The sequence below is a fragment of the Oreochromis aureus genome, linkage group 18, assembly GCF_013358895.1.
Source record: "Oreochromis aureus strain Israel breed Guangdong linkage group 18, ZZ_aureus, whole genome shotgun sequence".
Classification (NCBI taxonomy): Eukaryota; Metazoa; Chordata; class Actinopteri; order Cichliformes; family Cichlidae; genus Oreochromis; species Oreochromis aureus.
The window spans coordinates 19207594-19223899 of NC_052959.1; the positions used below are offsets into that span (position 1 = coordinate 19207594).

Here is a 16306-nt window from a genome sequence, read left to right on the forward strand (position 1 = left end):
TTGATTCTGGAAAATGCATGACTCTGTGTCAGCGGCAGACTGGGATAAAAATAAAAATGTCACCCTCCACCACATGGATGCTTCAGATTGGAAGATGGCCCCCTTTTCAGGGGTAGCAAAAATATGTATGTCACAATTAATTCTGGTTCTTTCTGTAATAATTTTGACAGTGTGAACAAGAGCAAAGTTTAGCTTTCCTGGTTTTGCAATGCAGCAAAAGGCCATCACATCTATAGATAAAAATATGGATGATTTATCATCTGTCTCGCCATCTTCTGCATGTCCTGCTCCACTGCATCCATAAACCTTCTCTGTGGTCCTGTCACATGTCCAACATGTCCACTACACCTCCTCTGAGCATGTCCAAGCCATTTTTGCTTTGGCTCTCTGAATTTGTTTTTCAAAATAAAGCTCAAACTGTCCCATACTTTGAAATGTTCACAAGAGGATCCAATAAGCAGACACAACAGGCACTGGCAAGTGGATGGATAAACTAGAAACCTTAATCTAGAACTCATAGACAACCAAAAGCAGTGTGCAGTCTGATGGAAAAACTCAAATGAAGGGAATCCAAAACCCAGCGGGAACAATCCAAAACACAGGGAGGCAGCAGAAAACAAGGGAGTCTCGAGAACAGGCGAGAGATGTGACAAGGCCTATACGGGCTAGGGAGAGGGATAATAAGACACAGGTGAAATCAATCAAAACAGGGTGCAAAAAGAAATAAAAGGAAGAAAGTGAAAACACATAAAGCCACATAAGGAAAACAAAAGGGCAAGTAAAAGAAAGAAGGACAAAAAAACAATACTTGCAGAACAAAATAAACACGGGCTCAGACAGGGAAAACTCTGAAAGCACTCACATGAGAAAAAGATTCAAGATCATAAGGGCAACAGCCAAACATAATTCGAGGAATAACAGAAAAGACCATGGTGGGGACTTTTAATATGAGCTATGACAGTCCCATAATTTAGGGATGACCACAAACCTTTCTTTGCCCTTACTGATTATAATTTTCATTTTAAAAAAATCAATTTTTTTAAGGTCAAGAAGTTCATCTTGAAAGCCTTGTGCTTCATTTGCTTAAATTTGCATGGCTCACAACAACCACCAGAAATCCAGCCCCAGCCTGAAAAGACTACACTCAAATTGTCTGAGCCGTGACACTGAAAACACTCTGTGCGCTTGAAATAATCTCCACTGGAGAAAAACACACTTGACACAGTAACAGCAGGTAGGAAAACAAGCTCACTATTTTAGCGATTTCAGCCATTTCAGATACACAACCTAACAACATAATTCGGGTATGCACTCAGCTCGGGCCTCTCAAGCATACACCAAATCTCTGCTCTCTTCTCAGGCACACAGAATCAGACAAATTCAAGGTTTTTCCCCTTTAACTGTTACTAGTGCGTGTAAATGAAAGAACCTCTTGCATGAAGTATTGCAACTGAGTTTACTCAGGTTGAGGCATTTGTCTAGAATCTTTTTTTTATGGGTAAGAAGCACATTTATAATACTTTTGCAGTGTCCTGTAATAAGTTAAAAGACAAGAAAATATACTTATCTTGTTTCAGGCTTATATTATTATTATATACTTTATTAAGCACACTGGTTACCAGGATAGTTCTGGGTTGGATCTCCATTTGCCTTTAGAACTGCATTAATCCTTTGTGGCGTAGTTTGAATAAGGTTCCTCAAACATTCCTCAGAGACTTTGATCCATTTTAACATGACGGCATCTCGCAGTTGCTGTCGATTTGTCAGCTGCACATCCATGATGTGAACCTCCCATTCACCACATCCCAAAGGTGCACTGTTAGATTGACATGTGGCGACATTTGGCATTTGCGAAGTGAATTTATTGTCATGTCGAAGAAACCACTTGGAGATGATTTGAGCTTTGTGACATGGAGGATTATTTTGATGGAAGCAGCCATCAGACGATGGGTACACTGTAGTCACGAAGGGATGGAGGTGGTCAGTGTTTAAATGACGATCATTTAGTACTACAGGGCCCAGTGTATGTCAAGAAAATATCCCCCCTACACCATCACAGCACCACCAAAAGCCTGAGCCATTCATACAAGGTTGGATGGATGCTTTCATGTGGTCTCTGACTCTACCATCCAAATTTTAAGCCACCAAATCACAGCTAAAGTTTTTTAGTGAAGTTATTTTCTTTTCCCACAAAATTTCCAATACTTAGCCTTAAAGTCATAAGGCAAAAGTCACAACCACAATAACAGATCTCTTCCTTAATAGCAGTTTGATTTAATTATCATTAACACCGGACCCTTTGATCACCAAACATCTGTTCACTGATAGGATATTAACGCTCTTAGATTTGTATGAAATGAGGTCTGATGCTGATGATAAACGTTTAAATGAGTCTACTAACTCTAAAAATGTGCTTCTTCTGAAACACTCCTTAATGTCCTTGAAACAAAGGAAGACAAAGTGTACTGCTGCTAAATTTATACGCAGTTACCAACAGAATCAACTCACCTGTACTGTATTGTCTCTGATGTGGTTGAAGCTCTTAGTTTGGTCATAAGAATTCGAACTATATTGAAGAGGAAAACAAAGTTTATCTAGAAGAAGAAGACATAAGGAAATTATTACTTTAAAATGCTGTGCTAATGACTTATATTATACAGAGGGAAAAATATCAGACAGCTCAGTCAGTGTTGAGCTGGGAGAGAAGAAGCAACACCAGTCAAAGCATATAATCTTCCTTAACAAGGCAGTGATTAATCATATTACATGTTGATAAGGACTTACATAAGCACATACATTTATGTGAAATCAGTTTCTTATTTTCAGAAGTCTTTTGTTTGGAAACCCTTAAGACTACAGTTCTGTGCAAAAGTCATGAGTCACCCCTCATTTCTTTATATTTAGCTTCAAAGGAGTCAGACAGAAGTTTTCAGTCCAGTCCTTGTACCTGACCACTTTCAGTGGAATGCTTTTTGTTTGTCAGCTCACTTGATGCTGACCACTGGCCATATGAAAAAACATGAAGCTGTGTCCTGCTTTGGGGCTGTATTTTTCATATGTCTTTTGGATCTTGTCAAAACTGATGGAATCAAAAATGCAGAAAAGTGAAATTAATTGATATTGATTAACTATGTAATATCATATTTAAAGCATCTGATTGGCAACAGCTTGTTTTGTTTTTTTGTTGTACTTCAAACAATCAATATACTAATATACAATATACTGGATACTATTAGTCATGGATTGGCCTCCCCAGAGTCGAGACCTCAACATTGTTGAAAAAGTGTAGGATCATCTTCATGGAGAAGAGAACAAAACACAACATCCAAAGAAAAGCTTTTGATGTCCTTCAAAGAAGCCTATTCCTGAAGACTACTTAAAAAAATTACAAGAAAGCTTGTCTAAAAGAGTGAAGACTGTCCTGAAGAATACTTGAAAGTCAGTATGTTGGTATGACCAGACGGTCGTGCTGCCTTTGAAGCTTGCTGGTATTGTAAAAGTTCTTTTTCGAGCCTGAAGGCTGCTTAAAGGAATTGCTGGAAAGCTTGCCTAAGAGAGCTCAGGCAGTGTTGAAGAATAAAGGTGGTCACACCAAAAATGTTCCATGTTTGCATGTTTCAATAAATGGCTGCACAAAATATTCAAAAATGAGGGGCTCAGTACTTTTGCACTGTACTGCTTTTGTGACTTTCTAATCGAGTCACTGCACAGAAATGCAAAAAAAAAAAAAAAAAAAATCAGTATAGGGCAGTTTTTCTATGTTAATTAGCAAATAATGTCAAATTGACGGCAATAAATTTACAGTCGGTTTTCTTTGTTGTAGCTCACCAAAAGCACAAGAATAACAGGCCCCTGGTAAATGTAGTCCATGTATTTTCCAGGTTCTTTACCAAACCAGCATCTGTTGACAGGAAAAAAGAAGAAACGTACCATTAATGAAAGAAATCATCCAGAAAACATTCAAATTATTGTGGCCACAAATTATTAGGTGATTTCTTACTGTTCATTTTCATAATACAGCTTTCCTATGGCCCAAGCCACAATTATAGGACATGGAATACCTGGAATAACAAAGAAGAGTCGTGTAAGTGGAAATAAAATAAAATGTATTTGGTAAACAGATTTTCTTTTTCATGGCATTGAAGAAAGAAGGTCAGAATAATAAAGACGAGAATCAAAGAATTTTATTTTTCTTTGCTTTTCGGTTTTTGTTTTGTTACATGCACAGCCATGGGGAGGGGGAGGGGGTAACAAGCCAACACGCTTCAACTACAAAGAATAAAGTTAAAACAGAACATGCTCCCATTTTTCCTGCCCTCAAGGGTTATAGTGTAACAGCAACAGTAACATAATTTCTGCCAAAAGGGGCTTCAGAGTCATACCATATAACTCATGAATCACAACTGCTTCCCCCTAGTCAAGCATGTAATGTATATCTCGAAAAATTATTTGATGTCAATGCTTTGACAAAGTAAATAGAAGGTTTTTCACATATAAAACAAACAACATGCACGTTGAAATCAAAACAATCTTTTTTAACTGCTTTAATAAAATGAAAAAGGACCATTCCCCATATCTCTAATATTAGTCGCTGCTGAATAAAGGCCATGCGTTAACAATGTGTCAAATCAGCGTGTTAGGTACCAGGCCTGACAAAGTAAGACCAAGTGTGCTTGAATAGGCTGAGATTTAAAAACAAAACAAAACATTGACCTTTCCAGAAAAGAGCAACTGCACTGACCGTATCAATCTACAGTCTGCTGTTTGTTTTAACGCGAATGCAATCATCGTTCAGAGCATACAAATTTTATTAGCTGTCTTCAGACTGTTTTCCATCAAAGGCTTTTTGTTACATGTAACATTAAAGTGAAAAAGTAAAGAATATCTCAGTGCTGCCCAAAAGCAGTCCAGACCACGGTTCAGGGAAAGTCCACTCCTTTTCAACATGCAGCTGATTCTACTCGCGTTCCCTCTGCGACTGATCTGACACGCTAATTGAGCTAAATATCTTCCAGGTAGCTTATCCATTGCATAAATCAGAAATATTAAAAGCAGACAGAACGCTGAGCAGATGTAGTCGAGCTTTGCAGGAGGAAAATGTCCACAAATCGGACGAAATGTTCTTTAAATAAAACACACATCAAAAGCAGTTTTGATCCCAGCTCATCAGACCTTTGGTAGCGGACAGATTTCATGCGCCCCACTTCTATCACCTCCTAATGAAACTAATTAGAAGCCTCTTCAAATGAAACCCAGTGAGAAAGCACCTGCAATAAGCCAATTTAAAATAAAGCATATATTATATTGTATGTAGTCTATGATTGTTAACATGAAATTAACAACTTAAATGGATAATACTTTATATATGGAGGTGGAGTCCAGTCATATTAAATTTCAACAGAGAGCAGAGTGGATGAGTGGACCTGCAAATAGGAACTACTCTGCTAATCTAATCTTTATAAGACAAGCTGCCAGTACTTACTATTATATTCTTATTAAAATCATATTAGAGAATTAAAAATCTGATTAATATGTGTGAGATCTTTTTTTAATTTCTATTTCAAAGCTAACATTAGCTTCCCAATAATATCATCCATCTGTCGTTCACCATCATCTACTCTCTACATCTGCTGATAAGACTTCATATTTTAATCTTGTGCTCACAAAGCTCCATTAACTCATTTTCTCATGACCTAGTTTGAAGTAAAGTGTGTTTTTTTTTTTTTTTTTTTTTTTCTTCTGCTGAGCACACTATGTCCATTACATAAACAGAAGCAGAAAATCTCAGTGTTTCCGGGAAGCATGCAAGCAGAATACTTTGTGTATTTTTGTGCCTCATGATGTTGGCTCTGCACAGCATATACAGTGGCTTGCAAAAGTATTCGGCCCCCTTGAACTTTTCCACATTTTGTCACATTACAGCCACAAACATGAATCAATTTTATTGGAATTCCACGTGAAAGACCAATACAAAGTGGTGTACATGTGAGAAGTGGAACGAAAATCATACATGATTTCAAACATTTTTTACAAATAAATAACTGCAAAGTGGGGTGTGCGTAATTATTCAGCCCCCTGAGTCAGTACTTTGTAGAACCACCTTTTGCTCCAATTACAGCTGCCAGTCTTTTAGGGTCTGTCTCTACCAGCTTTGCACATCTACAGACTGAAATTCTTGCCCATTCTTCTTTGCAAAACAGCTCCAGCTCAGTCAGATTAGATGGACAGCGTTTGTGAACAGCAGTTTTCAGATCTTGCCACAGATTCTCGATTGGATTTAGATCTGGACTTTGACTGGGCCATTCAAACACATGGATATGTTTTGTTTTAAACCATTCCATTGTTGCCCTGGCTTTATGTTTAGGGTCGTTGTCCTGCTGGAAGGTGAACCTCTGCCCCAGTCTCAAGTCTTTTGCAGACTCCAAGAGGTTTGCTTCCAAGATTGTCCTGTATTTGGCTCCATCCATCTTCCCATCAACTCTGACCAGCTTCCCTGTCCCTGCTGAAGAGAAGCACCCCAGAGCATGATGCTGCCACCACCATATGTGACAGTGGGGACGGTGTGTTCAGAGTGATGTGCAGTGTTAGTTTTCCGCCACACATAGCGTTTTTGCATTTTGGCCAAATGTTCCACTTTGGTCTCATCTGACCAGATCACCTTCTTCCACATGTTTGCTGTGTCCCCACATTGCTTGTGGCAAACTCTAAACGGGACTTCTTATGGTTTTCTGTTAACAATGGCTTTCTTCTTGCCACTCTTCCAAAATGGCCAACTTTGTGCAGTGCATGACTAATAGCTGTCCTATGGACAGATTCCCCCACCTGAGCTGCAGATCTCTGCAGCTCGTCCAGAGTCACCATGGGCCTCTTGGCTGCATTTCTGATCAGTGCTCTCCTTGTTCGGCCTGTGAGTTTAGGTGGACGGCCTTGTCTTGGTAGGTTTACAGTTGTGCCATACTCCTTCCATTTCTGAATGATGGCTTGAACAGTGCTCCGTGGGATGTTCAAGGCTTGGGAAATCCTTTTGTAGCCTAATCCTGCTTTAAATTTCTCAATAACTTTATCCCTGACCTGTCTGGTGTGTTCTTTGGACTTCATGGTGTTGTTGCTCCCAATATTCTCTTAGACAACCTCTGAGGCGGTCACAAGGCAGCTGTGGAGCTGTTTTGCAAAGAAGAATTGGCAAGGATTTCAGTCTGTAGATGTGCAAAGCTGGTAGAGACATACCCTAAAAGACTGGCAGCTGTAATTGCAGCAAAAGGTGGTTCTACAAAGTATTGACTCAGGGGGCTGAATAATTACGCACACCCCACTTTTCAGTTATTTATTTGTAAAAGATGTTTGGAATCATGTATGATTTTCGTTCCACTTCTCACGTGTACACCACTTTGTATTGATCTGTCACGTGGAATTCCAATAAAATTGATTCATGTTTGTGGCTGTAATGCGACAAAATGTGGAAAAGTTCAAGGGGGCCGAATACTTTTGCAAGCCACTGTAATATGCTTGCTTTATCAGTCAAGGTGAGCGTAGATAATTTATAGGGTCATGATGGGATATCTGCTGCATATTCAGGACTCAAAGTCAAGCACGTTGCATGCCGGTTCTTTCATTAAATTAAAGTCTTATCTCGGATATGAACCACTAAAGAGTTTCCCTCCTCTTCACTGGAGAAGTGATTGTACTCTCGGGCACGTGTTCAGTTCAAACAATAACGCCTGATAACAGTGTTTTGTCACAACCTGGTTTTCAATGAATGCAAGAAAAGTAAAATTCTCCTTTTGAGTATATGTATGGTTTGACAAACTGTTCTTTTTCTAATTTTGAGCACATTCACCAGTCACTCTGTTAGTTACAGCTTGCTAGCGCCGTGTTAGATCCAATTTTGCATTTAAAACTGCCTTAATATTTCATGGCATAGGTTGAATTCCTCAAAGCTTTTGGTCCATACTGACATAACAGCATCAGAAACACACACAAAAACCAAACGTGTGCCATAGTCAGCTCCACAGAAGACAAGCGAGTATTAAAGGAGTGACGTTTTGTCACTGTGGCAGGTAATTTCAAATGCAGTGTTTCTATCAGCTTAACAAACAAACTGTCTGTGCGCAGTTTATTTCAGTGTTTTGCTAGCTGAAGGTCCAGCTGCTGTATTTCACAGGGAGAGAAAAGAAAGAGAGCTAACGTCACTCAGAGAAAGATCAGAAAGGCTCGACAGAGGTTAGATTTAAATTTAAGGACTGCTCAGTAGTGTTTGATAAATTGGATATGTAAGTTTTCATATTTTTTAATCAGGTATGTACAGGTCTGTAAATGCAACATGTTTTTTTTTTTCATATTGTGAAACATGCTGCAAAAGAAACTGAGCTAGACTATGTTATTTAAAGGTTGCATGAAAATACTCTGCAGGTTAGTGCAGGATAAACAGGTTAGCTTGCTGCACTGTGATGGATTTAGATCAGCTGATCACAGCCTCTACATTAAGAAAACCTATTGGAGCTCTCAATAGAAATTACTGTGAGTTGCGACTCTTTTTCCCCACGCTGAGCCACTACAACTGATTTTAGGGTTTCCTCACCTGCTTAATCCCACTTTAACCTCTTCCCTACTCATGCTCCTCGTTAGAGGCAAGCAAAGTTACCCTCTACAATGTGGGCAACAGAAAACAGCTATTTTTCATTTTCCTTCTTTTTTTTCTGGTCATTTTCTCTTGAACTGATTCAAGCTGAGTACATTTAAGGATTATTTAAATTTAGATAAAAATTGTGTAACTATATACTAGTATTATTTTATTATTACACTGATATACCACAAGGTTGGTATAAATGTTCTTCAAGGTATAAATCTTCTGTTGTATAATTTCGGTGAGCCTGTGTGAATTGGAGCCTCACTTTCCTGTTCTTAGCTGGCAGGAGTGGCGCCCAGTGTCATCTTCTGACGCGGTTTGAAGAGTTGTGCATTCAGAGATGCTCTTCTTGGTTGTAATGAGTGGTTACTGCTGCCTTTTCACCAGCTTGAAGCAGTCTTTTCATTCTCCTCTGACCTCTGATTATCAACAAGGTATTTTCACCCAGGGAACTGTTTTTTTGTTTTGTTTTTTGTTTTTTTTAATTATTCTCTGTAAATTCTCAAGAGGATTTACTGAAAAATCCCAGCTATGTTCAAAGTCAATTAAATCACCTTTCTTCCCCAATTCGATGCTTGGTTTGAACTTCAGCAGGCCGTCTTGATCATGTTTACATCTCTAAATGCATGTGTGCTTTGGTTGCTGATTTAATGATTAGCTGATTATGTATGTCCTTCAGAAATCAATAACACAAATATTTGACATTCGTTCGGGCCGCTTTCCAGTTTTTTTCTGCTGTACTTTAATCTTCTAAAGAAATGTCTTATAACCTTAGCAACCAGTTTTTAGAGAGATCAGAGTAAAATGAAAAAAACTTCTATAAATACGGTGACAGATTTTAATAACACAGTGGATAAAAATATCATTGCTGTGCACTGTTTTTAGATTTATTCAAGGCCTTTGAAATGGTGCATTTTACATAATCCACTCATTTAAAAGTATTGGTTCATCAAAGGAAAGCTTATGTTCATTGTGTCCAAACAGATGATAGCTTGGCTTCAGGTAAAGGTAATGTTACCTAATAATACTTTGTCTTATTTTGTTTCATTTTATGTGAGATTTTACCATTTTATTAAACTAGAGTCTGTATATTCAGCCTGTTTGTTTTGAAGAGTTTATAAAGCACTATGGTTTTTTCAGAGTATGAAATGTGTTTCATAAAAAAAGCACCTTGAGCTGAATATAGCATGACAAATGCACTGATAACAATCATACTTACACCAGCCGATAAACAGGAAGACCCACTTTCTCAGCTTATCAGTTGAATATGTCATTACAATGGCTGTGTGAAGGTAGCATCCTTCAACAAACATCCAGAAAAAGTTTGTCACCACAAAGTAGTTGTATATTGTCGTTATTAAGCGACACCAAGGCTGAAAAAAAAAAGAATTCAGAAAAGACTTTAAAGACTTTGTATTGGTAAATTAACACCTTAATGATACTTTCAAACCCCATAACACATCACTGCTGTTACCTCATTGCTCTCATGGATATTGTGGTCAATCAGCTGAAGCAAAAACCACATAACATTCCTCAGTATGAAGGTGGTGATTAAGTTCCAGTGGATGATGTTTCGAAGACATCGTATGCTCCTAAAACAATAAGCCAAACGCAGACGGCCGATTAAGATGTTTTTAAAAACAAACTCAAGTCAGGTCCGTTTAATTACTGTATCTAGCACGTTTAAGCACACGACACACAAACCAACGTGCTGCACAACAAGTACGATTATCACAGAAACAATACAAAATGATTTAAGAACTAGAAATAAAATATAATTTTTTAAGCAACTAAATTAATGAAAATTAATGAAATTAATGAATGAAAATGACAAAATAAATCAAAATTACTGTAATTTGAGCTGAAAAGAAAAACTAATGAGAAGATGTATGTTTTCAGTTGGATTGGGTTACTGAGGAAAATGATCTAATCCAGAAACAGAGACAATTCCAAGGCTGCCAGGTCATCTGCACAAGCCAATTACTGTAAGACGTTAATCAGCGGACATAAGTGAGTGGCATGGGATGTAGGACTGTAAAATGTCTGATAGATAACCTGGAGCGAGCCCATTCAACCTCTTATATGTGAGCCACAATATTTTGAAATTCATCCTGTACGTCTCAGGAAGCCAGTGTTACGATTTAAGACAGGGCTAGATATGATTGTGCTTCCGTGTACTTGTCAGAAGTCTAGCAGCAGCATTTTGAACCAGCTGTACAATGCAGCATTAATTCTAAGAAGTGAGATCGTATGAAGAAAAAATTTAGAAAGCTGTCGCACAATGCAGGAGAACGACTTGGAAAGATAGAGGCAGTGTGGTTCAGGACAAAACCGATTGCTGAACAGGATTCTTCATCTGCTGGAGTAAGGAGAAATAAATAAAGCATTCGTTTCTCAAGACCTTGACAGCCTCCTGATATGTGTTTAGAGAATGTCTTAAAATTTCACAAGACACTTTTTTTCTGCTTCTTTTGTGCTCTCCTGCATCATTGTCTAAGTGCCAAAAGTTTAAAAATAAAGGACAGTTTATTCACAGTAAGATGACATTATAGGCTGTAATATTGACAGAATAAGTTTATACTTGGGATGAGACCCTGTAATGGTTTGCTCGGTTATTGGCTTTTACACCTTTGATCAATTTTCTGGCAGTTCTGTAATTGCAGGCAGTGTGTGAAAACTGAGCCTTTTTTAGGCCAATCAATTTTTTCCAGTTGCCAGTTCTTGTTTGCAGGCAATTATTACTAGATTAGTTTAGCACTACATAAAACTTCACGATAAGCTGAAAGTGTGCTAACTCTAAAAATGCATGTATAATGTTTGTGTGCTCAGATTTGACACAGTTCTGACTCAGGGAACAGGCACTTTCATGCAAATTAGGGTTTTACATTAAAAAAAATGTAGACATCTTCAGCTTTAAAACGCTGCTGAAAGTTAATCTTTGTACAAGATTTAGCACTGCCTTATAGTTGCAGGTGATTCTTCAAATGCATTTCCCAAAACGGCCAAGAATAAATATATATATGTGGAGAAGTAGTTGCTGATTTTTCTGTGAAGTCTAGGGAGATTTAACCTCAGAAGACAATAACTATTTTAGTTTCCAAGCTGAAATAATCGGTATTTGCTTTCAGAAGCCCATATTGATCTAACCTCAGTACACAAAGTATCTCAGGATGCTGGTGTTTGCCCTTTTTTGTCATAACTGATGTAGCGAGTGGGAGTGTATGTGAGTGTGTGTGCGTGTTTTCAAGCCAGGATATGAAAAGAGATACAACTTCAAACACAAGTGTTGGGAAACGCACATTAGGCCCTTCTGTGCCCGAGTGCTCCATCGCGGCTGAGCTGCAGAGTTCTATTCATCTGACATAAGCGAGTTAATGATAAGCAGTGTGAGTATGATGTGGATTTCACTGATTGTCTTCCATGAGGTGCATACAGGACACGTTTGAAATATGCACTATTTTCGTACTTGCCTTAAGCACAAGAAGAGAATGAAGGCCACGACAAGAGCTCCCACAGAGATGCAATGGCCTAAGTAGTTGATGATCAGCGCTATTTTATAATGCATCGGATATTTTCTCTGAAAAGACAGCCCATGAATTACTTCTTTAATGTTACAGCTGGATAATAGAAACAAAGACAAAGCAATGTATAAACACAGTGGAAGAACCTATCTAGTGCATGCAGTTTAACAACAAGAGTGCCTTTCCCTGCAAATTTTTGATGTTAATACATGTTCAGTGCACTAATGGGTCGTCACAAGTAATTACATGCTTAGGTCGTGACAACAGTAGAGGAACCAAGAGGCAGTGGCATGCAGAGTGCATTCAAAGCCAAGCTTTTACATTACTGATGCAAATAATCACTCATCTTTAATGAAGCAGTTAGTAAAGTATTCTATGCTTGAATGAAAATAGGGTTTTTTGTCTTTTAAACTGTTCCATTCTCAAACATTATTGAGAGACCTAATGATCCCAACATTGGTGGAGCAAATACGTTTCCCTTAGGCTGCAGTTAAATAACTTTAGTCCGAGATTTTTGAATTAATGGCAAGAGAATGATAACAAGAACATCATTTGTATGAGAGGGCTGTCTCTGCAGCGTTTCAGCTGCTTCTCTATCTAGGCTTCATTGTACTGAGGTTTAACTATGATTATAAAAAGCAAATGTCATTGACATACTTCAGTCTTGGCTTAAAATTATCTAAGAATATAGAGCAAGACACAGAATCAGAGCCACAGTACGAGGTAATCGGGCCAAAACTTGCTACATACAGTGCATCGCTCTTGCAGTTTGTCCTCCGGCTTTGTTTACAAAGACACAGACAAAACTGCACAAAAAGAACATGTTTTGAAGTTTGTTTTTTTTTAACCGCACCGTATCATAAAGGGACATACGGTTCTGTTTGGTTCATTTTCATTGTTACATCTGATTGCAATTTTTCTGACGATGATCGGTGTTTATCTGAAGGACTGCAGGATTCGCTCCCGTGTCACCACACCTACCTTCTCCTCCAAAATGGGTTCACAGTTGGAGTAATTACTCTTCAGCGCCCATGTTCCGTTATCCATACATTCCCTGTAAGCACTCCCTGCAAGAAAAGAAAAGAAAAGGTAAAGCTTTGGCATTCTCGCAAAGATATTGTTTTAAAATGCACGTTGCGCTATAAAGATAAATACAGATCTCACGTATTCATTATTCCAAAGCACTGTAATCAGCTAAGTCAAGTGTAGGCATAAACCAGTGATTTGCTGTTACAGTAAAGTGTTTTCCAAGTAGGTAAGCTAAACCATCCTTGTAATTTCTTCAGAGCTCAGTTCAAAGTTGAGCACTACTATCCGTCTGACTCTCACTCAGAAGACCAATTTAGCAATACAAATTTTTATTCATGGGAGGGAAATGCAAAGCCTCTTACTCTGTCAGTTTATTTGCATATCTCTAAAAACCCGCTTCCCATAATCAACTTTGAACTGCATTTTTCGTTTTGAAGTTCTTCCTTGTGTATTCAGTGGGCTCTTGTTATCTCTTTAACACTAAAATATATAGAGGGCAGGGGGGAACACAGCAGCATGTTTCTGCCTTTGTATTATTATGATGACCAATTAAAGTAATCATTTAATCTACTTTTTTCCTTTATTTAACTAATTTGTGCAGTTTTCAAAATCTATGCAATCATTAATTTAACTTATTATCCTGCAAGGTTTCCTGACAATAAGCATTGTTGAATGAATAAATGTATTCCTCTGGACGTTTTGAAAACTGCATTGGTTTTATTCCCTGGGGATTATTGTTATAGAAAAATGATATCATACCCAACTGTAAACTGTAACATTCACATTAACCCATCTTAATTCAAACATTCTTGTCAACAACAAAACAGAAAGCGAGGACAACGTCCACCTCAGAAGTGCCTACAGCGATTTTTGAAGCAGTGGCGGGAACAGAGTAATATCCTTTGCATTCAATTTAATGTTATATAATGTGACAGTTTTGCTGTTTGACAGCAGAGACCACAAAACTGCTTGTGGCAGCTACACAAGACAAGGAGAAATAAGATTTAAAATGAGCTTGGTTTAAGCTCTTCACTTGACTGATGGCGACACGTCGTGACTGCAGAATGTTTTGTGCTCTTCATGAGGGAAAATCCTAATTCTCAGCCATGTGAGAGGGATCGACTTGTGCAGGCATAGTGGCAATTCAGTGAAACCAATAAAACAACTGACTCTGTGGTATACGACACCGTGAATTAGTTGGGTTTTTTTAAATATTCCAAAACCATATTCATTGTGTGAAAACTGCCTCGGTGTGTTTATTGATCAAGTGCCATGTGGCATTCAGCAAAGTCCCGATGCATTTAAGTCTCCATGTCTGCAGGGTTTAAAGTTTGATTCAAACAAATGAGAGATCCTGAATTTTTTTTTTTTTTTTAATTTGTTGTTTTTACAAGCAGTGAAGACGTCAAGGATCTCCAACAGGAGCATTACTTCAACAGATTGCATTCATTTGGAGGCAACATGCCTAAAACAGTTGAAAAGGATCATTTTAGTAGGGAGAAAAGGAAGATGATAGCAGCTTAAACTGAACTGCAGAATTAGAAATGTCAGGTATGGTCGTGCTCGTCTTGCACTCGGAGCCATGTAGCAATCATAAGGTCAATGGTTCAGTTTTCCACCTTGGCACTGTGATAGTCACTTTAAAGGCATAGAAAAGAGTGCAATGTGAATGTGGCTTGTAGTGCTCAGAGTAGAAAAAACACTATTTTGAATTAAATACTGATTAAATGCTGCATCGCCACATTTCTGTCCAGGGACAACTTATGAAGCACAAGATATTTTAAGACTTTGATGTGTAGTGTAGTGTCACCATAACCACTAACCACTTCACTCATTACTTGCAGCTTGCAAACTGCCTTACTGAGCTACTGCAATGGTTCTCAGGGAAGCAAATTTAAGCTTGTTGAATTAACAAAACTAGAACAGCAAATTATTTTGATTTTAATCTGTGGCTGCTACTGAGCAGCAAATAAATAAGGTATTAAAAACATTTTCTCACATTTATTACAAAAGAAGAGTAATCACAGGTGTCTCAGTTTAGGCAAATAAAGCTAAAAGTCAGTATGATGACATTAACAGGATGATTGCATTGCTTAAATGTATTAACAGCCAAAATTCCTCCAGGCACTTTTGATTCATTATTTTTAATCTGTGTGAAAACACATATTTTAAAATCTCATTAACTTAATATCCATATTAATAGGAAGTGACACCTTCAAGTAAGCTAAGCTATTATTATAGCTGAAGCACAAAGTACTTTCCAGTTACTTTCCAAGTATCCTACTGTGTTTGCGAATCAAGCAGCGAAGGTGAAGAAAGAGAGGAAGGGGAGCAGGTTGTGGATTTCTCCCTGTGAGCTACACCACTGAGGCAGGACTAATTCAAAGCACTGGTGCAGGGAGAGCACATTTCTGACAAACCATCTGTGCAGTGGGCATGATGAGGCTTTTTTCTTCACATTATCCTTACAGGGTATTATATTCACGCAGTTTTTAAAAAAATCTCTAAATGACTCATTCTGTGAGTTTGGGAGGAGGATTAAAAGCTTCCATGTGAGGTGCTAACAATGCTGTAAGCGACTTAACACTGACCACACTCCACTGGGGTAAAGACGCACAAGAAGATGGAAGAAACGTGCAACTTCCAACTGATGTAGTCTTTGCCAACAATGCCCACCTCTTCAGCTAGCCACTCTGCCAGTCCTCATTCTTGGAGGCATGCAAACAAACACTGTACGGCTGTTCAAAGATTAGAAAAACTGGAAGCTCTAAATGAGGAAAAGAGCTTTTAAATTTAGTGTGGCTTGGTTGTTCATGCATAAATGTTCAGACAGATGATTAAAAACACTAAATATTGCTTGATCTTGATTGAAACTGTAAAATAAATTTGGGGAAAAAAAACACCTAATCCAAAGAACAAATCAGTGCCTTTTCACTTCAGCTAAACTTGACCTGTTTCTTTTATCTGTGGGCTGTGCTGTCAGCTGTGCTACACCAACTGTGAAGCTACAATAAACAGGAATATTTCACTTAATGTTTGCACAAGGCTTTCTTTTTGTGGTGTTTGATTGCTCTGACCTCCCCTTATCCCAGGTGGTTGGGTTAAAAAAGAAAAGAAAAACTTGACATGA

General features: G+C 38.1%; 1 protein-coding gene across 1 annotated transcript in view; it reads right to left on the bottom strand.

The window, feature by feature from the left end:
• LOC116316216 (corticotropin-releasing factor receptor 2) overlaps positions 1-16306 on the bottom strand; it is a 38686-nt gene that overhangs the window by 6540 nt on the left and 15840 nt on the right. Inside the window, exons 3-9 of the mRNA XM_039602575.1 lie at positions 13129-13214; positions 12097-12203; positions 10101-10218; positions 9846-9999; positions 4001-4061; positions 3829-3901; positions 2509-2594 (exon numbers count right to left, since the gene is read on the bottom strand). Coding sequence (XP_039458509.1) covers positions 2509-2594; positions 3829-3901; positions 4001-4061; positions 9846-9999; positions 10101-10218; positions 12097-12203; positions 13129-13214 — 685 coding nt within the window. The remainder of the gene's footprint in view (positions 1-2508; positions 2595-3828; positions 3902-4000; positions 4062-9845; positions 10000-10100; positions 10219-12096; positions 12204-13128; positions 13215-16306) is intronic.